Consider the following 26776-nt stretch of genomic DNA (forward strand, 5'->3'; position numbering starts at 1 on the left):
AGCACTGAAAGCGGGTGTAGAAGGGAATTGAATCTATTACAACTTTACTCCTCCTCCCCAAACGATTGGTCCCACGGGCAAGATATTGTTTACACTGCATCTTTACGAACTGGCATGTGCTTTTTAAAGGTAAAATAAACCCGGGATTTTTAAGACGCGTCTGCTTATAGTTAGGAGCTTGTCAGCCTATCCTGCGACGAAGATAGCAGCTCTTGATGCAATATCAGCTGAAAGCGAGACCTTTGGACAAGGCCACCGGGAAAAACAATAATAGCTCTTCAACATTGTAAACCCGAGACGTAGGATGAAAGGAGAAGAAAAAAGGGGACAACACAGACACAGGTCTCAAATGTTCAGCTGAGTAACCTACGTATTGGGTTTTACAATGTTGAAAAACTATTACCGTTTTTCCCGGTGGCCTTGTCCAAAGGTGTCGCTTTCAGCTTCTACTGCTCATCGCTGGGGATGTGCCTTCAAATCCTGGCCCACGCCCTACCTGTCCGCGCTGTTCCCAGTCCGTGTTCGACAACGTTGCCGCTCTACAATGTGACGGTTGTGAATTGTGGTTCCACCACAAATGCGAAGGCGTCTATCTTCCTACGTATAGGCGACTTTCCTCGTCCCATCTGAGTGGTCCTGTGCAGCGTGCCAGCTCCCGCCTCTGGCCGACATCCTGTTTCCACAGAAGCAACACGGAGCACCTGCCTCCCCCATTACCATCACCAGCCCCCCCAAGCAGTGTTCCGATTCCCCTCCGACGAGCGGCAGCGATGGCGGCGCCCGTCGATCCCCTTACAGCTTCACGGTCAACGGTGCTCCCCGTGCGTCGGGGGAGATTTCTGTATGGTTTTCAAACAATCGCTCCCTTAAGAACAAGCTGCCCGACTTCAAAGCACTGACGTCATCCTTTCCCGACACAATATTTGCTGTATGTGAGACATGGCTAGACGCCTCCGTCTTTGATGGGCAGCTAATCGATCTCGCACAGTTCTCCCTGTTCCGGCAAGATTGTCCCTCAACCGGGGGTGGCGCCCTTCTCGCCATACCAAAACACCTGCCCTGTCGTCGTCTCGACTACCTCACCCAGCCTGGTCTGGAGGCCATCTTTCTAAAGGTCTTTTGCAGACGCAAAAAACTTCTGGCGTGTGCATACTGCCCGCCCTTGGTCCGCGAACACTCCTATGCCCTCCTCCACGACAGCCTATAACGCATCGATCCCAGCAGATTGTCTGCACTGTTCCTCTTCGGCAACTTCAATAGTCATATCAACTGGTCCGACCCCGAAACTCCCATACCATCCAATCCACTTGACGACGTGCTATTAGACATACTGGAAATAGCCGGCCTCACCCAACTTTGCGATTCTCCGTCCTATATTTCTCGGAACGGGACCACAACTTTCCTTGACCTCGCCCTCACCAACAACCCCACCTTATCCCACTGCTGCACAATCATCCATAGTCTCCCAGGCTCCGATCATCGTGCCCTCCTCACCAACATCCACTGCACAGCTCTTCAGCAAGGTCACCAAGCCAGGAACTTTCTGCAGTTCGCAAGAACAGATTTCTCTCATCTCTACCAACTCATCCATCTCGCTCCTTGGTCCATAGTGTTTGATCACCAGTTGGCTGATGACGCCTACGACCTTTGACTCGACATGATGTCAGCTATTCAGTGCGAATGTGTTCCCGTCAGGGTCAATCGGAAGCGTGGCAACCTTCCGTGGATGACAAAGGAGATTGTGACCCTCGTAAGATGCAAAAACCATCTATTCAACAAAGCGCAGAAAAATCAAAACCCTACTCATCTTAGCCAAGCCTGCCAAGCCTGCAAGGAAGTCAAGCGCCTAATTTACGTCGCCCACAATACGTACCTACAGCAACTAGCAGCAAAAGCCACCAGACAGCTAGCCCAAACTCTTCTGGGCCTACTTTCACCACCAACGCAAAATGTCCCAAGCCCCTGTCTTCACTCATAACTGCATACCCTACTCCAAACCCGAAGATATAGTCAAACTCTTCTCCCACCACTTCTCTCTGGCCCCAACGCTAGTCAACCCTACAGCATTCGACCCCCCACCTGGTCAGCCCAAGATTCCCCCCATTTCAAACCAAACAACGACCCACCCTTTCCTCCACAGCCATTCTTCCCAGTGAAACCTACGAAGCCCTCGCCCGCGTCAATCCCTCCCAACGTCCCGGACCTGATGGTCTTCATCCTGCCCTACTCAAAGCCTGTGCTGGTCGTATCTCCCCTGTGCTCACTCGACTCTTCAATGATTTTCTCTCCAACAGCTCCGTACTCGAGTCCTGGAAAGTCGTCTCGGTAAAGCCTCTCCACAAGGGACATGGCACCCCCAAGTCCGAAATCTGCTCTTACCGGCCAATCTCTACAACCTCCATCGTATGCCGGACAATGGAAAGAGTAATTAATAAACACCTCCTGGCCCACCTAGAGCACTCGAACCTCCTCAGCTCCCATCAGTACGGTTTCCGCCCAGGCAGGAGCTGCGAGTCGGCCCTTGCGACTGTCACCCATACATTGAGTGCCAGTCTTGACGGCCGAATCCCATGCGAAATCGTTCAACTTGATTTCAGGAAAGCCTTTGACAGCGTCGACCACGACTTGCTCCTACCCAAGCTACAAAAGATGGGAATCTCCGGCCCCCTCTACGCCTGGCTAAAAAACTTTGTCACTTTATTTAACTCTCTCGAGTTAAATAAAGAAACAAACAAACAAACAAATGTTGAAAGCTCACCAGCTCGCTTGCATCTTCTCTGTAATTTCAATAGTTCTTCGTTTGTCAAACGACCTGGCTCCCTTCCCATTTCCCCCTCAATCTTCACCCAGGTTGTCGTTTCAAGCAGCCAGTTGCGGTGGAGAAGCGCCGAAAAATGCACGGACAGACAGAAAGACAACAGGAAAACAATAGTTTTCGGCGCTTTTCCACCACAGTATATGTTGCTTTCCTTTTCTCCCTGAAACAAAAGATCCCCTGAAAAGAAAAAAGTTTTTTTAGTTACCTCCTTTCCATTTGTTTTCTCTCGGCATTTCAGGCGCGTGGAGGAGAGGTGGATCGGCTTGGCCATCACATTGATCACATTGATGTGGAGAGTGTGTATGACCATCTCGTTGAGGTGGAAAGAGCGTATGACCATTCCGTGACGTCATGGACTTCGCGCGCAAAATTTAAAATAAATCTCGCACCGTCATTATTGCTTTTCTTTTTCGCGTAAAATTGATTTTTTGTCACGTGTGTCCCAACCAAACTGTAAAAGAAAATATATATATATATAATGTTTTTTTTGGCTCTTACGAAGGGGAAACTTAAAAATGGGTGGGCCCTGTAGCCGATTGAAGTTGAACCGACTATGGTTGGCTAAAACAGGAAGAGAGTAGTCTTGGTGCGTGACACTGGCAGCCTCTGTATTCGCAGAGATTTTGACGGACCCCTGTCAACAAGCCCAGAGTTACTGCATGTAGATATTGTTGACTTTCTTCTCTCCATCTCTGTCTTCTTATCATTATCTCATTCTCTACCTCCCTCTCTCTCTCTTTTTATTTTGGAATTTTCTCTCGATTGCTTTTTTCATGCCCACCGAAGCACTAAAATGTGTTGTGCACCGATGGCATCCACTCGCTGCAACTTTTTTCCACGAGTGATCTGCTGGGGAAATCCGAGAGTCCAGGATGAGTTACACCACCTAACCTGCTTCTCAAAAAAAGTCGAAATTAGGATTCAACGGACTTTGCCTCAACACTGGCATGTGCTGCTCCAAGCATTCGCAAACGGGTATGCAGCAGACGCTATTGTCTTCAGCAGAATCATCCGATTAATCCGTCAGTGCCAAGATTTTTTCAAAGCCACTCACCGATTGATCTCGGTAAGTGGGACTGTTTCGAGATCGTTACCTTTCCATTGCCCAAACTTGTGTGCTGAATTCATCTGATAAGATTACAATTTACAATGTTTTAAATGTTTTCTCGTCCTTTCCTCTGGGTATTTAGGTCAATGATTTTAATAAGTTTCAAATAATTACATTAATGGAGCTTTTTTTTTTTTCTTTTTCAAGACTACCTAAATTACTTTTGCCTCTAGGTAGCCGAGCTTTCTTCTCAAACACGACGCCATGGGAGGCGCGGCGGGAGGACACGTGGTTGGCTCCGACAGCCCACATTGGGTCGCAGCAGCCATAGCTTTTCTCGTCTGTAGAGTTACGTGGAACGGAGCATATGGTAAAGAACTTGGTTTTCATAAAGAATTAACATTTTGCCACTTTTGCAATTTCATAATAATCACGAAAATTTTTTTACTCGCGAACAATTCACCCTGTGGTGACGAGACTAACAACTAGTTGCACGCGCAGCACAGCAATCACAACACGGCACGTCAAAGTTTGTTTTATCGCAACATATAACTCGGAAATAAATAAATAATAAAATTTGCATAGCTTCCCTAACCCTACCTCCCTCCCCCGGGCTAACATGGGTGTCACAAACATTTTACTGCCTCGAACGGCAGAACGAAAGAATCAGCAGAGTATGCATGCTGCGACAGCGTCACTATGTATGCAGCGATTAGCAGATGCAGGCTTGGTAGATTGAGTTTTCTTACTTTTATTACATTTTATGAAGCTGTACAAAGGCACACAAGTCCACAACAAGTAATGAAGCAATGCACAAATTCGTTGACTGTACAGGAGATGGCTGAGCTTGAGAAGAACACCGATGACCCACATTCAAAAAGTGTCTTAGGAAAAAAAAAAAAATGGGCTACATTCTTTCTCTTCAACAAACATCCCAAGGTTGAAACAGCACCTCAAGGTTGCAAAATGGCACCACGACTAGAAAACATTTTTTTCTTCTGCTCTGCACTAAAACGATGTACTAGAAACCCCATCTTCGCGTCTTTTGACATCGGAAGGTATTGTTGCTATAGCGGTAAAAAAACAAAGCTTTACATAAACAAGGAGAAGCTTGTTCTAATTCCAGACAACACGGCAGAAAATGTACAATATAATAAGCCCAACAGCTTGAAGTGAACACATTCAGGTGAAGGCACATTGCAAACAAGAAGGGCTAGACAGAACAAAATATGGAGCAGAACATTAGGTTGTTCTCGCTTGAAGAAATAAAGCTTACATTCCACGGCACTCAAACTCATTCCGAGACTTTGCCTTGCCGGCGACCAGCACCCGCAAAGCGCCGTCCTGTCACCAGTACTCGATGTATACATATTGTACGAGCAAACATATATACACATAACCATGAACCCTAGACATGGGCACTGCTGAAAACACTAATGCACTTGTTGAGAGAAGGCAACACCTGTTTTGCGTGAAGGGCACATGAAACTTGTCCGAGGCAAGAATCATTCGGCACCCTCACTCCAAGCAGTTCCAAGAACTCGTCGCACCAGATTAACCGACCGAAAACTTGACCTCACCAGGAAGCATTAGCGTTAGTAGGTGTAAAGACTGACACAATAAAAAGGCCTCGGTGACTACAATGCACGTAAAGCGAACTCGCAATAAATGTTGGATATGAAAGGTAATAAAAAAAAAGGCACTGTAGTTTTTTTATATATATTTTTTTTTTTTTCAATGTGTGACAGGTAGATGCATGGGGCTTGGCAATGTGCGATTTAGCTAAATGAAAATAATAGCAGTAAATGGTTTTGAGTTCTAAAAATTTTGTCACTCGGTCAGTTCCAAAGGTGAAAAAAAAAAACAAATCCTGCAAAATATTTGGACATTTGTGGTTTCACAGCAAAGTTCAAGGGCCATATGTGTAAGCGATGTAATACCTATATAATGTAGATACATTATTCCGGAGGACATGCTGTGGAGACTGCTTCGCAGCACTAGGTGTCCAACTTCGTCAAGGTGAGAGAACCAAGGCTCGCGTAGCCTGAAGGGGATAGGATGAGATTCTTTCGTTCCAGGTGCTTCCAGCTTGCCTTAAGAAATGCAAGCGTAGCCAGAGCATTTTTTTTGTGCATCCACCAAGGGAGCAGTACTGAAGAAAGGAAAGAATGGAAGACATTTTGCCATATCTTGGAAGTTCACAGAGAAGCTTGCAGAGTAAGTGTGCACGCTTGCACTGCCCTTTCGTGAACCCAGGCAAATAATATTTGCAGTAAAACGCCTCGGCCCATTGCGGAGTATGACCTCAAACACAATCTTTTATACTAGAAAGGCAACCACACTGTCACCTTTTCATTAACAAAAAGAAGGCAGAAGCATACTAAGAAACACAACTTATATAACAACGATACAGTCGGGGAGAGCCAAGCCCTTCGTCTGGAAGAAGCCGATTTTGCTCTCGAAAGAAGACAAAAGAAAAACTTTGAACTCTGCGAGGCACGGAGAAATTGACTAGCCATTTCCTTTTCTCTCCAATGCATTGCGAGACGTCGTCACTGCAAAAATTATATAAAGCTTAGCAGGTAAAAAAGAAAACAGGAGGGCAGCAGTTCAGTTGGTGCAATGGCATCCGTAAAAGCAACCAGAAATTATCAGAAACCAACAAGCTGGAGGGAAGGCAAGCATTAGGTGTGCAAAACAGAAAACTGCTTTCACCAAAGACTGCCTTATAAAAAAAAAAAAAAGTGTTTTATCAGTATGAATTAGGGTAACTCAAAAAGCGAGTAGTAAATAAATAAAAAGAGGAGACAAGACCTAACAAAGCAAAAAAAAAAAAAAAAAAAGCACACAACAAAAACAGAAGGGGGTGAATTTAAACAAAGAGGTCTCCCAAAAGACGGGGGGGGGGGGGGGGGGGGGGGGGGGACAAGAAAAAAAGGTTTAGAGCAAGATGAAACTACGTAGAGTGGGTAAAAACAATGACTGACTGTAGACCGAGCCAGCACCCGACGTTTTGCCAGTGCTGCGTCATTGCTGGTCGCAGTGGTCGCTGCAGTCGATGTAGAGGGTGAAAGAGGAGCAGGCGTTGGCACATGAGCAACTTGCCCACGAACGAAAAAGCGCGGGACCAGGGCGTGCGGAGGTGGGGTCAGACCCTCCAAAAGCAAGTCGAGTGCTGCTCTTTTTCTAGCCGCAAGACCTCCATTATCGATTCCTGCGGGGAGAACAACAGACAGGACGATCGGTCAGGAAAACCGGAGGACTCCAATTGGTGCGGGTGCACTCGAACGTGTGTGCAAGGTCCCACTAACAGTTTTAGGTTTGGCATATTTAACACGGACGATACTCGACGGCGCAGTTTAAGCACAAATACCGGACAGCTCGGAGCACATGTTGCTTGAAACCCCCGCTTTGCTTATCAAATACACTTTTTCAATCTATTTGATAAGCAGTGCGCACTAACAAAATGGGCACTGTTACAGCGGCACAGCCACGGGGGGGGGGGGGGGGGGGCTTCAGTTTCCTACCCCCATTCCTGCACCCCAAGTCATGGACATCCCAGCCACCTCAACCAGTCAACTCCCCCCCCCCCCCCCCAAAAAAAAATTCCTGGCTATGCCAATGCGTCACTACCTTGTTATGTCCAGCTATGTTCCATTGTTATTCAATGGTGGCTGCAAACTACTTCAGCCATCTGCACTTTCTCTGAATATAGAGTATGGCACTTGTTTGGCTGGTAGGAAGTCCTAGGAACCGCTCCCTTGCTAACTTATCTGAAGTCATCACCCACGAGCTTTATGTTTTTGCTGGGAACACATGCAGAAGGAACACACAAGAACACCTAAGACCGAACACATATTTGCAACATACATGCACGCGCACTACAAGATTCCAACCGTAGTTAGTAGTTACCAACTCGAGAAAGTGCACAGCAACCTAATACTTCTTACTGAAACTATAGCCACACTGCACGACACAGCATGCCAACAGAACACATCAAGATGCTCAAACACCGACTGTGTTCTGAGCTATAGCCACCGATAGAGTGAGAACGACAAGCTGTGTCTTTTGAATGCCTGGTCTACAGCACACGTACCAGTAAGCTGGCTCTGAAAGCGGAACAAATGCCGTTCTCATCTTGTCAGTGACTACATGTAGGTTATTCGTGGGCTGCAGGGTTTTGGCCAGGTTGTGGCTTAGGATCCATTCAACAACCGAAAAGTCGCATGCCCAACAACATGGAAGCCAACAGTTCACATACGAACACAAACAAAATAGACGGCCCTGCAAGGCCGTCTTCTCGCTCCCAAAAAAGCGGAAAGAGCATGTGTCGAGACAAGCGGCCGACATCGATTTGGCATTCCTGGTCCACAAAAGCCAAAAGGGGCGACAACCATGCCATGCTGATCGAGCGAGCATTTACCTCGGTTTCCTTCGACATCTGCGTTACACATTTTTAGTTTCTCCCGTCGCCTTAAAAGAAAAACTGAAACAGAGGATAAAAGCCAAGGCATTTTTCAGTAGGCTCCTTCTTTTCACGAAAAGTGAATACAGGCTGGCTAGCTCTGACAACTGAAGCAACTCCTCATCCAAAAAAATAATAAAATGTCCGGGACGTGCCAAATTAAGTCTCGGCATATATAGGCAACATTCGAAAAGCATTCAGTGAAACACCTGTGACCAGATCCACGGACAGCTACGTCCCCATTTCCTTTTCTTTGAAAACCTTCTAAATCTTGTACACGAGCAAATGAACAGTCGTACCAAGGGCAATGAAAACAATTTGATGACCCGTGCACTCGGCACGACGAAGTACGCACCTTGTTAGAAAGCCGGGACCCAAATTCCTTGAGTTGTTCGTCGATGCTCTTCTTGGAGTCGGTGCACGGGGACTGAGAAGCCACGGAGCTCATGCCACCCCCCGCCGTTGTTTCGCTCGTCACAACGCCAGACAGACTAGAAGAACCTGGAAGCAAGCATTCGGGTAAGACTGCAAACCAACAGCAAAGGAGAGGAATACAATACCAACTACATCGTGAATCAGTATACACACGTTTGCAGATAGAAAAATTGCCCTCTTTTAGGATTTGCGGTTTCCTTCTAAAGTGCCAGACGGCAGGATGACAGATCACGGGTATATTTTTCCAATCAAGAGCCCATACTTGTAACTCGTGAAAATGCACTGAAAGCGAAGCACTGTGATTTAAAATGTTTCACGAACACAATACAAATCATAAAATGTTCAGTTATTTCAACTTTACAAATTGAAGTGGAGCAGCCATGTACTAAACATTAACTCGTGTCATCAGCGCTGCGCTTACTATACTCCGTTTCACATTACAACGGGCCGCAGCAAACGCTACGAGCCATCCCAGCCAATCCAGACGTGTGAGCGTATCACGTGACTATGGGCCCCATGAATCTCTGCACCCTTTCCCGAAGCTGATGTGACGCTCTCCTAGCACTCGATTAGCTCCGATGGCTCATTAGGTTCTCTGCAGTCTGTCAAAAAAAAAGGATGCGCACCGTCCATCGGCTTTTCGTATCTCCCCTAGCACAGATCACCCACTCAAAATTCAACTGGTTACACCTAGGACCAATCGATTAAAGTTTTCTTGATCACAATTGGCCATCTTTCACTGGAACGATCTACCCGAGCACATTGTTCGCATCCCAGAAGTGGATACTTTTCGATCTGTCACGGCCACTCTCCACGCCATTGAACATTGTATTTGCACGTGTTAGAAAAGCAATGTAGTGTACATTTTATACTGTACCATTTTATCGTTAAATTTCGCCCCCCTTACGTTTAAAGGCATTTAAGGGTCAAATACACGAAAGGAAATCGTAAGGTTAAATGGAGTACAGAAATACTAGCTAGGAGCGATGCATTCAATCTTGCCAGCTCACACTCGGGATGTGACGGCCAGGGGTCGACATTTTAGGTCGCCCTCACTCACCCTTGCCCTCACAGCCAGACTCACCCTCAGCCCCTCATTCACCCTCATCCTCACAGTCACACTCACCTTCAGCCCTTCACTCACCCTCACGGCCCTCATACCCCCTTATGGACTCGCAGTCCTCACTCACCCTCACACTCATGAATTTTCTTGATTCAGAAACTCACTCACCCTCACCTCACCTGTGAAAATGAGGGTGAGTGAGGGCCCTCATGAGTGAGGTTTGCCGAGGTATGGTGACGGCACGTTACACCCAAAACCAGGAGCCCATGAGCTCACCGATCTCATCTTTGCTGCCCGTTCTGCGGTGCGCGGGAGTACTGCCGCCGCCCGACCCTGCCGAAGAGCCGAGGGTGACGGAGGAGGCCGCTCTTGCGTGCCGGGGTCGCCCAAGAACGGCGTTCTGGAGCACGGCGTCTTTCTCTTGGGAATGCTGCTGCAGCACCCGGATCATGGCGTCCTTCTCTGCCAGCCGGGACTCCAGATCCTTTAGCCTGCAGACGTGGAAAACAAAAAGAGGAGTTAAGCTGCGGAAGACACACTCGTGCCGCGACGCCCAGGACGCATCTTGCGCCAAATTCACTCGATGTCATTTCGCCGAGGCTTAGTTGTTGCCCCTCCTCATAGATGCAAACAGGGTGTGCACCCTATGCCACATTTGCTTGGATATGATATTCGAACAGAGCTCGCACGTCTAAAATGACTAATGACTGGCTCTATCACGCTCTTGGGAAAAGCAGACTATATACTCTATATTTGCGCCTAAGCTAACAGTGTTGTGGGAGCTACGCGCTTGACGCGCCCTCCCTTTCGTGACCCGACCCGCATTTTGCATGTGGGTATGGGCAGGAGCGTGCTCGTGCGATGGAAGATAAATGTACGACTGGTCCAGAGAGCACATAGCCTGCACCACATTGTGAACTTTTGGGTGAACAGAGTATAGCAGGTTTCGTTAGTCATGTTATGGGTACGACAACCTTTGTGCAGTTTCAAACGACTACACACTTCTGAGGCATTCCTTCACCTCTTTTCACTGATTTTACTAGCGTTGATCAATTGACAGCGGTCTTAGTAGGACGAGGAGTTATGTGCAAATCTTCCGCACACACGCATTACAACATGCATCCTGCTCTAACTACTTGGCTGAATTCCCTACACTTCTCCAGGATTGCGAGGTTTTCCGGTGATGTGCCCAGGGAAAGCCTCCCTGACAAATCTGAATTCGCTCGGTGCTCATCACAATATGCTCAACAGTTTGGTCTTCCAGACATGTCTCAAAATGAGACGCGACGCTGTACGACCAGAAGAGACGATTGTAACAGCCACTCACTTTCCCTCCTGCTCGGCGCACTTCCGCTGGGCGGCGTACAGGTCATCCATCTGCTTCAGCTTCTCCGACCGCACTTGAGCAATCAGCTTCTCACTCTCCTGAGAGGTCTGCTCCAGGGCGGCAATCTTTGCATCTCTGAAAAGGAGGCGGAGAGGAAGGGCGTGAGAAGAGGCAACATGAGGAAACTTGCTAAACTAGGAGTTTCCCAAAGCAATACCATCTTTTTGTTGTTCTTTCAGCTCGGAAATTTGATCGGGTGGTGCGAAGGAACATTAGATTTGGAGAACTCTGTGCAGCAATTTAAGATAAGGGTTTGACGAGTTCGTAAGCACGCAGTCAAGTGCTTGTGAAAACCCAACATAAAAAAAAAAAGTTATTGTGTTTATTGGGTTTGGTCAAGAGATTTAATGAAGAATGGTATAAACACCCACAGGTAGTTATCGCCGATTACAGAAACACTTGACCCAATAATGTGGCGCTTGTTTAGCAGCATAGCCGACTCACAAGATGCTTCGCTCAAAGACTGCAAAATATTCTCTAACGTTCTCTAAAGTAATTACTAGTATAGTATGCCCATTCAGATGTAGCCAGAAAGGTCTATGATCCATCGCAGTCCTTCCTCGGCCTAGCACTACCGACTAAGTTGTGTTCAGACACAGTGAGAGCGCAAAAAAAACTCACTTGGGCACGGAGGCAGCATCCACAGCAATCTGCCGCATAGTGCTTTCTTCCAGATACTTCTGCTCCCACTGGGGAAAGAAAATTTTACGGTTAATAACAGCACACTTCCCACAACCATCATACAGTCATCACTTTAACGAAACGTGCCATAAATTACTAGCTCACATCACCCACCGAGGAAAACTAGATGAAGACGTTACGACCCCAATTGCATCATATATAAATAAAGCTACAGGGGTGGCGTCTAAATATATACTAGTAGTAATGGTGTCTTCAAAGCAGCAGCAGCAGTGAGCAAGCTAGAATAGTTGACCTAGGCTTCAAAGATAAAGCATGCCAAAGGGAGAGTTCTTACATGCTTTTCACATTTCTCTTCCTGTCAAGCACATTAGTGCTAATAAACAAACTAGCAAATTCTTTGTCCACCCCCTTCACAGACTTCTCGACAATCACCTTTGCAACTTCGTTCTCAAGGGCGATGATCTTCTCCTCATACTCTCGCAGCAACCTTTTGAGGTACTCGACGTCCCCAGAATCCTTCCTGCCACTGCCCGACAACTTGCCCTCATTCTGAAAAACAAAAGAAGCGCACAGTCAACGAAAATTGCAACGTTTACATCGTTGCAACCAAAGTTCTGCGTTTTCGGCACCTACAGATATACTCCAAAAAGCAACGCTCGGGCGGAAGAGTAAAAAGAAAGAAGACGGTATTCTAGTTTGGGCAGAGTGGAGTCAGTGGGCCCTAGAAAATGCTGTCCCAGGTTTCTTTTCAAATCTCGGATCGCTTATAACAGGGATCTTTCCGTTCATCTCGTCGAGGTTTGTTCCGGATGACAGGTCATTGTACCTCTGGGTCACGACAGAAGTCATTGTTCCGGTCGCTACAGTTAAAACTTCTACGACATGCCCTTTATCACTCCCCCGTTGCACGGGATAGGGAGATAGAATGGGATGGGGTGAAAATGAGTCTCCCAGCGACTACTACTGCCATCCCAGCGACTACTACAGTGGAATCTCGTTGATACGATTCGGCATAATACGTTTTTCGGTATAATACGTTTTTTTTTTCTTTCCCGGCCAACATTCCATAGGAGCAATGCATTTTGATACGGACAATACGACCATATTTTTGCTTGCAATCGGATAATACGACTCCGAAAGCGGGTTCTCACGGGCATTTAAAAAAATATATATGCCTTTACATTCCAGCATACTGGAATCACAAGCTCGAGTCGCATTCTAATGAGCCACGAACTGCCCGTTGCGCGGCCACGGCAAGAGAGCCACAGTTAACGCTAGGGTGTTCCAACATGGCCGCCCAGTCGAGCGTTGCTGTTCGCCATCAAGCATCAAGCGGAAAGTAGCGCACTCTGGTTTCACATGGCTGGGTGTGCGTTGCGCCCGGTAGGTAGCGTTGGCAGTGTTGGGCGCCCCTAGGCGCCTCTTGCGCAATTTTCTTCGCGCATCTTCTTCCGTTTTTCCGAGTGCGCTTTGGCTCGCTTTGTTTGTTCAGCGCCTCGCCGCCTTGCTGGCCTGTTTGTTTTCTGGTGCTTCTTCTGCGGTGCTCCCTATTACGGCTCTCGTGGTGTCGTGCCATCGTGACAATGTCAAGAAAACGCAAGCCGCTGTCCCTAAAAGAAAAAATGGACATTATCTGCAAGGTTGAACAAGACCCGAAGAAGAAGCGCGTAGACCTGGCACGCGAACTAGGCTTGCCGGTTTCGACTCTTAACACTATCGTCGGCAAGCGGGAAGAAATCCGCAACAAGCTGCAAGTCTTCGGCGCCAGCGTCAAACAAACGAGAGGTGCGCAGCATGCACAGATGGAAGAGATCCTCCTGGCTTGGTTTAAAGAAGTACGAGCAGCAGGTGTGAACATCGACGGTAAAGTTCTACGCGAGAAGGCCGATGAGATCGCTCTCTCCACGGGTATCGAAGGCTTTCAAGCATCGGGTGGCCTGCTGCACCGTTTTAAGACACGACATGGCTTGACCTACAAGACAGTTTCTGGCGAGGGGAAGAACGCCGACGCAACAGTTATCTCGGACTGGACGTCAACTTTGCCAGCGCTGATATCCCAGTATCGACCACAAGATGTGTTCAATGCGGACGAAGCGGGTCTCTTCATCAACCTCCAGCCCGAAAAAAGTCTTAGTATGAAGGGTGAGACATGCCAAGGAGGAAAAAAAAGCAAGGAAAGAGTGACAGTCCTCCTCTGTTGCAATGCAGACGGAAGCGAAAAACTTAAACCAACCGTAATTGGGAAGTTCTGGAAGCCACGCTGTTTCGCGCGTAACCCGTTCCTCCCGGTCACCTACAAGGCAAATAAGAAGGCATGGATGACCGGCGCTTTTTTTTCCGAGTTTCTCACTGCTCTCGACTCTAAGATGCGTACCAAAAACAGAAACATTCTTTTGTTTGTCGACAACTGTGCCGCACACCCGGTTGACGTCGGCTGGCTCCGAAACGTCAAGGTAATTTTTTTGCCACCAAATACCACCAGCCATTTGCAGCCCCTGGACGCGGGCATTATCAAAAACGTGAAGCATCATTTTCGAAGCTTGCTGGTGAGGCGCCTTCTTGCCAAGATCGATCGAAATGACACCAACTTGAAGATTGATCTCCTTGACGCCATTCACTTTTTGGCGATGTCCTGGGATCGTGTGAAGTCGGAAGTTATCGCAAACTGCTTCAAGAAATGTGGATTTTTCGGTGCACGGGACGATGCGCTTAGCATCGAGGAAGACGACGGTGGGCTTCAGATTCCGGACTGGGATCACCTGAACGTGGACGTTTCTCCAGAGGAGTTCGTGTCGGCGGATGACCACCTGGCGACATGCGAGCTGCGTACCCTTCAAGATATCATTGCGGAGGCCACCAGCGCGACCATTGAAGATGACGACGACGACGAAGACGTCGACACACAACGGCTCGGAGACGACTGCGGGGATCGTTGTGCGGTAACTGTAGGCGACGCGCTCGAAGCGTTGGACACTCTTCGGGCTTTCGTCACAAACGCCGAGCTGGCCGACCAAACTGCGGATCTCTTTTTTAACTTTCAAAAGAACTTGTTTATCGATATTGAAAAGAAAAAAACCCAAGCAAAAGTGACCGACTATTTCAAGGCTGCGGAATAAAAACAAGTTTCTCACCGGGTATGCATATTTTTTACATTTTTGAGCTCAATTTGGATAATACGATTTTCGGGTAATACGTTTTATTTTTCGGTTCCCGTGAAAAACGTATCAACGAGATTCCACTGTACTGCCAGGAGTTTGGTAATTTTAATGTATTAACTTTCATCGAAGCAACACTTGTTTGCAAGTTTTGTCGTGGGAGAGGCTAGTATTGCCAATGGCAAAGGCGCCAATGCCAAATCTAACAAAGGAAATGTTATTTGACACAAGCGCGTTTTTCTGTATCTAATACAAATTTTACACCCCGGGTAATATTAATTTTTATTTTTAGAAACGAAAAGGAAGCACCGCAAAACTGAAATGTGAATTTTAGCGAATTGAGAATCTAACAAAAATAAACTATAATAAATTAAGAATTTTTAGCATAACATGAATTGAGGAAAACACCCTCTGAATCTGACAAAAAATGAACTCTCGGGTTCTTACCTTTTGAGCGGTGAGGTTTTCGACGTCTCTCTCCAGCTGGCTGCGGAAGCGCTTCTCCATCAGAAGCCTGCGCTCGCTCGCAACTTGCACGTTGGCCAAGGCCTGTTGAAGCTGGCTGGCGCGGTCCACGTAGAACTGCTTCTTACGGCACTGCACGCAGAAAATTATTTGTCAAACGTCTTGATTTCAGCTTGTTTTAACGCAGTTTGCCCTCACAACTCATGCAACGTCAAGAGCAAGGTCTTATATATCGACAATCCGCAACACGAACTGGGGACAAAAGTAAATTGTTTATTGGGCTTGAAACCCTGTCTACTTCAAGACACCACACGGAAAGAAAATAAGAAGGCTAAAGCAAAAGCACATTTTGCATACAAGCACCCTTCCTCCTTTCCTTACACACCATGTGCCACATGGTTGACAAAGTAAGCAAGTGCATTGGCTATGCTGAAACCATCTAAGCCATTCCCAGACGCAAGTTATGATAATTTATTTGGCACCGCATTAAATAAGGCATAATCTCGTTTACATTTAAAAGACGTCTTAACTGCAAGCTTTTACACATAAGAAATAAATAAGAGCTGTACCTAAAACTCTACCCACCGGTATAATTGGAGCACGATGCAACGCTTTGTCAGTGAGTTGACGTCCACCGTGCCCGGTGTCAACTATTTCGTGCTACTTTATCAAGGGTAGCATAGCTCCCACAGTGCTGCAGCACCGCACTTTTGCGAGGGCATGTGCACATGACTTCCTCTTGCATTTGCACGCAATTGTGTGCGCTGCTCGAATATTTGGGAACTTTTGCCTACAGAAACCCGTGGGTCAAATTGCAGGAGTTGCACGCACCTCCTCTTCCAGTCTGACCACGTTGGCCTGGGCATTGTTCAGGGCGGTGTCCAAGATGTCGATGTGGTTTCGCTGTTCCTGCAGGGTGGCCCTCTGCGCCTGCAGCTCAATGTCCTTGCGCTCTTTTTCGGCCGAAAGCTCCTTGTCTGCGAGAAAACGAACAGGTAGAAGTGTTCCATTAACTAGAGAAGATGTCAGGGAAAACAGACGGAAGTCTAAGAATAGTTCATATACTTGAATTCTAATTAAATAGGGCCTAGGGCTTATGTAACATTAAAGTCACAAATAAAGCATAAAGGCTAAACACACACACAGAAAACCAACTGAATTTGAAACAGCCGAAAATTGTTTCATGCCACATGTAAAATACTAAGGTATTTACTGAATGCAAATCGCAAATAAAAATTTGTTAAAAGCCTGCTTTCAATTTTTGTGTGACTGATAGTTTTTTCATTCTTTCTTTACAAAAATTTCACACAATTTTAAGTTGGTTGTGTTCCAGCAAGAGCCAAGGAACGAAACTACCAATTGAGAGTGAGCTCTGGCAATAATCATAGTCTTCAACAAGTTACCTTGTTTCATTGTCAAATGTAGCATTTTAACATGTCCGGGCATTAACTGGTAAATGTCAACGTGCCACGGTGAGGTTAAATTATAGAAACCTCCTCCTATCAGAAAAATATGACAATGCGGCAAATGAGTTCAAGAGCGAGACTGGGAATCCAGATGCAGAAAAGGCATGCGAGACTTTGCACTACAAAGACTCACTGATGCCTGCGATAGAACATTTTCACCTTGCACCAAAAGATCCCCCAGATGACAAATGACAAAATATCACTTACTCTGAGTGAGAAGCTGTGCAATGAGAACATCCCTCCGGCTGACCTCTTTCTTCAGCTCCGAATCATTGTGGTCGGGCAGCTGCAAAAAGAAAAAAAAAGAGCACCTTAGCATTATTACCCACAGCTCTCTTCGTAGCACTAAACATAACAAAACTGGAGCTACGGCCTAAAGGACATCTCATCTCAGATATAAAAGCGCGCAAGCTGCCAGACACGGCATACATAATGAAAATTAGCACTCACCGATCGCATATTCAGCTGCGCCAGTGCTCCGTCCAGTTGTTCTGCAGAAAAAGAAGACATTGGTCAAAACTAATTTCCTACACCTGTCAGTTGGGCACTATGTACCTTGCATATACGTTGCAAGTAAAAAATTCCTGAAATGTTCTAAGTCCAAATACACCTTGGAACAACTAGACACGCATTGCAACGACCAAGCCTTTCCTAGCCCGAAATGTTTGGCGTTTTACACAAACACAGAAAAAGGCCTCGAGGGTCCAAACAACGACCAGATGGTGCAAATGAATTTCTTGCACTGGCTGCACCCGTTTTAAAGGCCCAGGTAAAAAAAATACTCTACAACAGGAGCAGATATCTATCCCCATTTCTCTTTGGACTCGAGAGGTGATAATCCACGACGGGCTCAAAAGTGTATCGTGGAAGTACACAAGGGCAACACCATACGAAGCCCTCGGATATGGCTTACTTCTCCCATGCTGTACGAAAAGAGGTAAAATTGCTTTTCCCCTTTCCAAATACAGCTCGGGGCACAAAGTGGATTCCAAAATCACCTTTTAATGCTGCAAACCCTTAAAGCCACAGAAATGCTTTCGCTATCCACCTGTCGTTGAGCCCTCGCGACCTCTCAAAGTGCTCCACGGTTGTCGAAGACGAGAGAAAGGCGGGGCGTCCTCGTTGCTTTCCACTGTGCTTTGGCCGAGCAAGCACGCTCGCGGCTCGCAAGACGCCGAGGAATCGTAGCCTTCCACTGTGCGAGGCGCCGTCGAAGGTAGGACGCTCGCACCGGAGTCGGGGCAACCGAAACTCCTCCTCAAACCATCGGCGACCACGGCACCTCCTCCGCAACCAACCCACCTTTGAACCGGCGGCTGGCCTCCTGCGCCCTGAGCACCTCCCGCTCCAGCCGCGACTGCATGGCCTGGTGCAGCCGCTCCCGCTTGTCCGTCGAGCCCACCAGGCTGTCGTGGTCCTGCTGGAGCTTCTGCAGCTCCAGCTCCAGGCGCTGCAACCGCGACACCTTGCCGTAGTACAGGTCCAGCTCTGCCTTGAGCGCCCCGTTCTCCTCCAATAGCTGCCCCACCGCCTGGACCGCCGTCTCGGGGTCCACCGGCGTCTGGGTGCGCCCGTGCTGCTGCTGCTGGTGCAGCACCACGGCTGTAACGGCGGCCACGCCCCGGGGAGGGGACGAGCCCCTCCGTGCGGACGCGCCGCTGCCATCGGGGTCTGTGCTCGACGACGAGTTCTTCCATCGCGGGGAACCGGCTCCTCCGTTTGCTACCTGTGTGCGGGGAACCGGGTATTGAGCCGACGCGACACCCGAGACGGAGGGCAACGGAGAACTATGGCGACGCTTGCAAGCGTGGACGTAGGGAGTTTCTGGAGGCGACATGATGCATCAGAGGTGAAGCCAGAAGTGTGGAGAGAAGTGCCACCAACAATGACCAAAATGAAGAGACGCTATTGGACGAAAAGAAAAGCCGACTTGGCACCAACAGCTGTTTTGGTCGCCCTCGGGGTCCCTTTTCGTCCAATAGTGTCTTCTGTGGTTTTGGTCATCGTTGGGGGCGGGTCTCTCCACACTTCTGGCTTCGCCCCTGGTGGCATTGTGTCGCCTCCAGAAGCTTTTTACCCTCATGCTTACAATAGACCCCTTTCGAAAGTGTGCGCCATCTTGTAACTGCCGCACAAATTATTCGAGTCCAGCGTAGTTTGATCGCATACTCCGAGCACAACCAAACTGTGTCTGAAGGACCAATCCACTGTGTCTGAAGGCACGGAAAGGCAGCTTTTGCTTTTGCTCAATGATTTATACAACATCTCAAAGACAAAGAGTTTTCAGCTCTCCCAAAAACTTGCACAGACAAGACAAGTAACAGTATCATATTTTCCGGACTATAGTCTACAGACTAAACATGTTTAGATGCTGAAATTTTATGCAGTGCAGATTGTCTACAGGTGTAGACTAAACGAGTTTTTTTTTTCTTTTTTTTTTTCTCAATGGTTATTACGACAAGATGCGGCGGATATTGTGAATGACAGAGTATGTTAATGATTTATAGACAATTCAAACTTCTTTGTGAGCTAATAAAGCAGGCATTTGTCAAGCTGTACTGTTTTAGAATATATTGTGTGAGGACTAGGCAACAGGTGTGGACTATAATCATACTATTATTAATATTAATGCTTTATTTGTCTCATGCCTCAGAACGACCAGTCGGTCACGGTATAATGGCACGTACAAAGGAAACTACACCAAAACAATTTATACTAATGTATGTCAATTCCACACAGAAACTAGATAGAAAAGGTATAAAACAAGCTTTTTTTGAAAATACTGTAGGCTTGCAATAATTCAAACTTTTTATACTTCTAATTAATTAAAACAAATTTTAAAATGCTGCTGTCCCGCTACGTTTTCAATGTACCCATAAGCCGCCTAACTGGAACAGCATTATCGTGTAATTCACTCTTTTGGTCTTGCAGCCCCGTTGAGCGCGCTTCTTACAGAGCGCCGGTGTACTGCAGAGAAGCAACACCCGCAGAACTCGCTTCCACAGGTGTTGCTTCTCCCCAACGAGGCTATAGTCTACAATACACAACTTTTTTGCTGCACAAACAAACTTGCATTTGTTTTGAGGTGTCACGTGCTGTCTAAACAGTCCACGATAGACAACATTTCTATGGAATAAAAAACTCATCTCATACATTTCACCAACGTTTCATGTATGGCATACCTGCTCATGATTAGTGGGTCTGTGTAGAGGAAATACCCAAGTATCTGCTTTGTATGTGTAGCCATCCATATAAAAAAATTATAATTTTATCTCGCATTAGAATTAGACGAAAGTTTAATCATTCAAACAAAATTCGTGGCTTCCGAGAGCATGTTTTAAACCGAAACTTGTGTATGCGGACCACAGACCGGGCGCGGACTGCTAAAGCCTGCTAAATACGGTACACAAAAGACGCTGCCTCACCTGAGTAAGGTCGGGATGTGAAGTCGAAAACGACAGTCCCCCCGTGGAGCCCTTCCGGACGACGCAGTGTGGATCCGTGTGCACTTCCTTGGCCAGGTGCTTCAACACCTCCGACTGGTCGAGGTAGTGCTTCGGGATGTCTGTGATCTCGCGGACGGGTGCAGCCGGCGTGCCAGGCAACTTCCCGTTTTCGGGCAGCTTCCCGTAGAAGGGCGACGTGAATCCGTCGATGGAGCTGTTGTTTCGGATCACCAGGGTGTTGGAGCGGGAGCCAGCCTCCTCTTCCGTCAGAGCCGTCTCCTCTCCCTGGGGGTCTTGGCGCTCGCCCCGACGCAGCGCCAGCCTCTCTTCAGTGCTCAGGTTTTCGTTGGACGTGGACACATCTGTCTCGCTGCCCGAGCAGCTCTGGCAGTAGCCTGGGTGGGCCAATCGTTACGGTTAACCTCGCCGAGAAAGTGATCTATCCTTTTTGGACCCCGTCGAGCAACACTAACGGTCGCCATTTCTTGGGCACGAAGCCTAGGATTGGACCCGAGTCATCGCCGAACACGGATGCGGTGTTTCTACTCGAAATGAGCCGCGCCGAGTTCACGCCAAATGCTGTCGCAGCCCTCGTGTCCAGTACGTGCCCAAACAATGGCAACTCAGATAATTCATGCTGAGGCTACTAGGTAACGCACAACTTTGAAAGCGGTCTACTGTTACGGTTGATCTCTCTAAAAAAAAAAGTGATTCTTTTGGCTCATTTCTTTGGGTAGTATTATTCTTTGAGGTTAGTGTTTGTGTTGCTGGGTTGTACAATGTTTTTTTAAGTTTTGAGGTTGTGTTTAGAAAAAAATGCTCACTGGAGTTGCAATTATTGGTACACTGTACAACGCAACATTGGCACTTTTTTTTTTTTGTTAGCATTATTAGAGCTCTTATTGAAGGACTCATGTTAGACATACTTAAAAGTGATGGAAACTGAATTCTACCACCTGTGTTAGCATTGAGCATGAGCATAGTCATCAGGGGCTCTAAAATCGTCAGACACAAAGTTGGGGGCCAAAGTTCACGGAGTGCACCAATTGGACTATCACGACGATGACTTTGCGCTTTTGTCGCCAGCGTCCAATTGGCGCGCTCTGCAAACTTTCAGCTCCAACTTTGCGTTTGATGAGTTTAGGGCCCCAGCACTTTAGGTGGTATTCACTGGCGGCCATAGCTGACCTCGCTGCTGCTTTTGCATCACCACGGAAGAGAGAGAAGGGAGAGCTGCGTTTGTACGAATTTCGAGTGAGGGGCTAGTCTGGGACACTCAAAGGAGAGTCCCGGTGAGAAGAGAGTTCCTCCTTCCCCTCTTCTCTTGTGGTTGCTAGACAGCTGACGGAAAACTCCTCCCGAGCATACGCTGTTAGCAGTCATCTCAAATACGGCGTCCAGTGAAAACCACCTATTAGTTGTGATGAGAGCATTTCAGATTTAGGAGAAAAGTGAGAAAAAAACTGCCGAGGGCATGTTCATGCTAACAATGTTGCGCTCTCTGCACTCCATGTTTTGTAAGTGCAGTTGCATTACTCAAAGAAGCAGCGCACTTTAGAAACCCATAAAGTGTGCGTCACTAAAACAACTTTGTATATCACCAATAAATATAGGAAAGGTATAAAGAAAAACACAGGTGTGGTAGCTCTCACTGAAATAGAATTTCTTGCTAAGTCACTTCAGGATAAGGCACCCCAGTGCCTTTCTGATCCCCGTTTTGTTACCTTTTGTAAAGGTTTTACTCGTTACCTTCATTTAAAACTCCAGTGTAACTAAAACCCATGTGGCAAAAAAAATAAATTATAACAGGGAGTATTAGAAAAAAAAAATATCAACAAATTAAACAGACGGCTTGCATAAACAGAGCATTCCAGAAACTAATCCTGCAGCCTATTCTAAGCGTTTAAAAAAAATTAAAATAAAAGCAGAGTAACAGAACACGCTACCAGGAACCATGACAACGATCCCTCTATCCGAGCAAACCAAAACAAACAGTATAACGCGCAACGAAGCCCACGCTTCGCTCGGTATTTTCTCGCCGTGTGACGACGACTTGGGCACTACTTACTCGATTGGTAGAACGGCACTTGCTCATTGTGAGCGTAGGAAGTCGACAGGGTGCTTCGTACAGCCTTCATCGTGGGGTCGAGTGTTGATCAATGTCGCATCCACTCATCTAGTGCATTCTGCAGTAACCACAAAGAGGGAAAAAAAAAAAAAAAAAGCTATATGCTTACAGGCAGGCGAGAACACGGCAAATAATGTCGATCCATAACCTTCAAAAAAGCACCGCACGTAGCCAACGCGTTCATAACTCAACACTAAGGAATCTCGCGACTTTTATCGGACACAATATGAGATAGCGGCATGCAATATTCGATAAAAGCTATTCCCGTATCTGGCGAACGCAAGCACAGTACACACAGAAGGCGCCGAAGCCTTTACTCTTTATCGAAAGAATGCGCACACTTGCATTCGTTGCTATCTACGGCGAGCCGTCTCCGACGGCGCAAAGTTTACGGACGGCAGGTATACTAAACCGAGGATTTCTAAGAAGGTACACGACACAAAAATGATCGCTAAAAACCTATAGTACGACGCTGTTTTTCGGAGATCGTAGCGTCCGCAGCTCGCGTATCAATACGCTTCCTCAATGTATGGAGAACGCAGATTCGCTCCATTTTCTGCCTCGACGCCGAGTCAGTACGACCTCTCCGATCTCGCAGTACCAGCGGTACACACGGCAGGACGTTTATACTGAAAGGTCAAAGGCTCTAAATGAAAAGCGATCTCCGGCCTAGGAACGCTAAAAACGACCCAACTCCTCGCGTACTGCTCCTTAGGCCTACCGACGGGATGCGGGCCGTCCCGCAGGAGGCATTTTTTCGGCGCCCCACCGTCCGCAGTTACGACGAAGTTCGTAAAACTCACCTTCGACTTCGAGCGTTGAACAGACACGAGTAGCGGGGTTGTTTCGTTGGTGTCGTAGGGGCGACAGTTAACACGGTGTTTTTTGTTGCGCGCAACCAAAAATACACTCTATTAATGGGAGCAAAGAAACGAAACGTGTTCTAGCAATAATGCACACCACAGACGCGGAAAGAAAAAGAAATGTTTGGAATTCGCCCACGGATAAAAGAGAGGAGAGGAAGGAAGCGCATTCTCTCCTCTCAGGAATGTCTGCTGCTGTGGCGGTCGGCCTAGCGGAGAGAGCGCCAACTAAAGTCACGCGTCGATGACTGACCAATGGAAGGACGCTCTCTTCTTGGTACCCGGTTTCGTTCTTGTTTCGTTTTTGCTTATTTCTCTTGCCCATCTGTGGGCAGGTGGCCTTTCGACTTGTTTATATATATATATTTTTCTTTGCCGGGATGTGCTACTCTTTTGGTTGTTTTATTACACTCGGAAGCCGAGGCCATAGTAAAAGCACGCTCGAAATGCGATTAATGCGGGTAAAATAACGTTGACACTGCCGTGAGTTTAGTGGCACGCTGGTGGGGAATACCTAGTCTTCGACGGTCAACGTAAAACAAGATTGAAAATGCTGTTATCTCGAATACCATCCAAAGAGTGCGTTAAACAGCCCTGGCGCAAATAAAAAGAAAAAGAGTGGCGTTTTTGCATTTTTCTATCGTCACATTAAACTGACTTGTCCGCGTAAAATTTTTTCACAATTCACAAATAGCGGGGGAAAAAAATGTGAATAAGTCAAGCTAATGAAAGCATACAGGCGAGCTGAATTGAAATAGACATTTTAATCATGGAGAACGAAAACGGAGAGTAAAACAACACGATCATTACGTTCTGTTGCGCTGCCCCCTACTCTACAACGAAAAAAATATTTAGGTTGTGAATAATGGGTCACAATTCTTCCCAACGTTAAGCAGGAATCTGTTTCCGACAGATGCCTGCACATCGATCGACGCAACTTCAGCCTCATTGAGCAGCTTTCGGAACCGAACTTATTCCTAGTCTACGCGCGCACGTGTCCAACGCCGACCAACAAATGTAGCAGCAGAATTCCATTAGTTTTTTCGGTGTCTACGCCTATTCTAAAAAAAATCATCAGAATGAACACAATAGCCCAACGACAAAGAGAAGCAACTCCCAAATGCGTAGCACATTCCACACGAAGCAGATGGTCGCCGCGAACAACAACACAAAACACGCCTCACGGCGCCTCACGAAGACGACCCCGACAACGCCGACAACTTTCAGGGTAGGCTGACGCCAGTGACGCACTCTGGCACGCCACGTGACTTTAAATCGTCGCCTCCATTGGTTTACTCTTTTTTGTTGCCGAATATGATTGGTTCGTACGCATCACGTGACCAAAAAACAACGCGTTCGTGGCGGGAAGCGTACGTAGGGTTGTCCGCGCCCTCGTCCTTTTGTGTGTTCGTGAAGAGGTGGTGCCCCCCCGTGGTCGTGAATCCAACAACGGAGGGGGCAAGAATGCGGCTGCCGCGAGGAGAGATACACACCGGTGGGAGGGGCTGAGGAGGGGAGCGAGCGGTGGCAGGCGGCAAGGCAAGCAGCAGGAATTCCCCCGAGGGCTTTTGTGTGAAAGCGCGGCTGCTCTCGGAAGGAGGGATTGTGCGTGTGCAATTCGACTGGAATGTTAGCGCCCTTCTTCTGCTGGCCGGTCCGCTTCGGCGAAGGCTCGCGCTTTATGCGCGCTTGCTCGCGTACGCAACCAAAATCGTCCGCCGCCGCTCATTTTCGTCGTTGCAGACGGCGCGTTGCATGCCAAGTTGGTGCCGTCGTCACGTGGCCGCTTCTACGAAGTGAGCGGACGCGCCGCCACCGCCGCCACACGTTCTTGGCGTTCTGCCAAAAGGGAGAATTAAGCGTAAGGCATACGAGGAGTAAATTTGACTCGAAGAAACGAGTGAAGGCTCAATTTGCGCCCAAAAGATACGGTGTTGAGGGAGACTTCCTCAGTTGGCAATGATGATTTGATAGTTTCATTGTGGTTGCATAGAAGAATTCGATGAAGGAGAAGGACACTTTGTTTAAAAGCTGCTGGTACAGTGATCACCTTCGCTGAAATTTGTCACTAGCTGTTCAAATGTTTAGAATAAAAACCCGCTTTATGTACGAAGAGAAATGAATGAAAGAGGGAAAAATAAAACGACAAGTAAGAACGTTTCAGCAACCGCTGACGTGTGTGGGTAGATCACAGGTGCGTGACATTCTTGTTTTCGTTTTTTGTTTTGTTTTGTTTTTTTCGCGCGCTGCATACTGTAGAAAAGCGTGATAGTATTCTTGTCCCTAAAACTCTTTGAAATTAAAAGTTCTGGAACAGTGAAACGTGCTGTAGATGAGGGTTTCTTGGGGAAACAAAAGGAGGTAAAACCAGCTCTCGGTGCGACCTGAACTTCTCTGAACTTCTCAATTCGGTTCGAGCATTAAATCAAGAAGGTTAATCTCGGTCTTTTGGTTTTAAGCAATTCGAACATCGCAATGCTAAAAAAAAAAAAGGCGTGTCGCAGCATCGCTACTGGTTTCAATTTTATGATATCGTAATTCAACATACAAAACATACGCTAGTCCACTTTTCGGCAAGACACATCGTTGGGAGAAACATGTCCTTCAGGTGGACTGCTCCCAGTCGCGAATCAGAAGCCGCAATGGGCATTTCTGCTGCATGTCTGTGAACCCCCCCCCCCCCCCCCCCCCCCCCCCCCCCTCGGGAAAATGTAATGTCTCCTCGAATACGTCCTCTTTGTTAGCAATCCTATACCTTGACGGTAATTTCGAAGACACACGCTCAAAGGAAGTCTAAATTTTGAATCATTGCGAGCTCTTATTGGTAGTGAAACTTGCAACTTTCATCGTTTGTCTTCATGGTTGCTCGTTCTCATTCTACACAGGATGTACACTAATAGAATTTTAAAATAACGCAAGAAATGCCCACACTGCGTTTTATTTCTTCCTGTATCAAGCGCGCAAGGCCAAGCCCGTTGCCGACAGGAGTGCGGGGATTCCGCGTAAGACGTGCTTTGTTGCACAGATTACTGTTACATTTTATTACGCCACGGTGAAACGGGGAAAAAAAAGAGAGCATTTGTGCATTTTCTTTTTACTCGTTCTATTGGCGTATAAGGATGAACTAGTGTCTAGATGGAACGTAAGGGCGGGTTGAAAGAGAGGAGAGCGAGAGAATGACTGCCTAACTGCTGTCGTTTTTTGATAGGCGCTGAGCCTGCATGCAAAGGACGCATTATTGTTCCATACTTAGCGGTATAACGGGTTTTCTGCGCGTGCGGAATTTGTCCTGGACGTGCGCATGCAGTAGCTTTCATCTTGCGGAATATCAAGCACGACGCATGCGTCCACCGACCAGTGACTTTGCATTTTCCTCCCGGGTGATGAGAGCTAGA

The 26776-nt window shown here is 47.3% G+C and overlaps 1 protein-coding gene and 1 pseudogene across 2 annotated transcripts; one reads left to right on the forward strand and one right to left on the reverse strand.

Moving 5' to 3' along the window:
* The first annotated feature begins 770 nt into the window (after positions 1-770).
* LOC115327150 lies at positions 771-2659 on the forward strand (annotated as a pseudogene).
* Positions 2660-4601: 1942 nt separating this feature from the next.
* LOC8025957 (angiomotin) lies at positions 4602-23583 on the reverse strand. Of its 2 annotated transcripts, XR_005714722.3 has the most exons (15): positions 23322-23553; positions 22459-22576; positions 20370-20785; positions 18247-18670; positions 17395-17435; positions 17152-17230; positions 16310-16455; positions 15461-15610; positions 12291-12407; positions 11838-11905; positions 11157-11291; positions 10106-10320; positions 8687-8832; positions 8290-8352; positions 6787-7080 (listed from the first exon to the last, which is right to left on the reverse strand). XR_005714722.3 is itself a non-coding variant. In XM_040205718.3 (14 exons), exons 2-14 carry the CDS (start codon positions 22526-22528, stop codon positions 7015-7017), a joined length of 2073 nt encoding a protein of 690 aa, XP_040061652.1. In that variant the 5' UTR covers positions 22529-22576; positions 23322-23583; the 3' UTR covers positions 4602-7014. The 2 variants fall into 2 exon arrangements, 1 of the variants encoding a protein (XP_040061652.1); XM_040205718.3 differs by lacking the exon at positions 8290-8352 and having other exon boundaries at positions 4602-7080; positions 23322-23583.
* Between the last annotated feature and the right edge of the window lie 3193 nt (positions 23584-26776).

The sequence above is a fragment of the Ixodes scapularis genome, unplaced genomic scaffold (genome assembly GCF_016920785.2).
Source record: "Ixodes scapularis isolate PalLabHiFi unplaced genomic scaffold, ASM1692078v2 PGA_scaffold5__190_contigs__length_132052651, whole genome shotgun sequence".
NCBI classification, from domain to species: Eukaryota; Metazoa; Arthropoda; class Arachnida; order Ixodida; family Ixodidae; genus Ixodes; species Ixodes scapularis.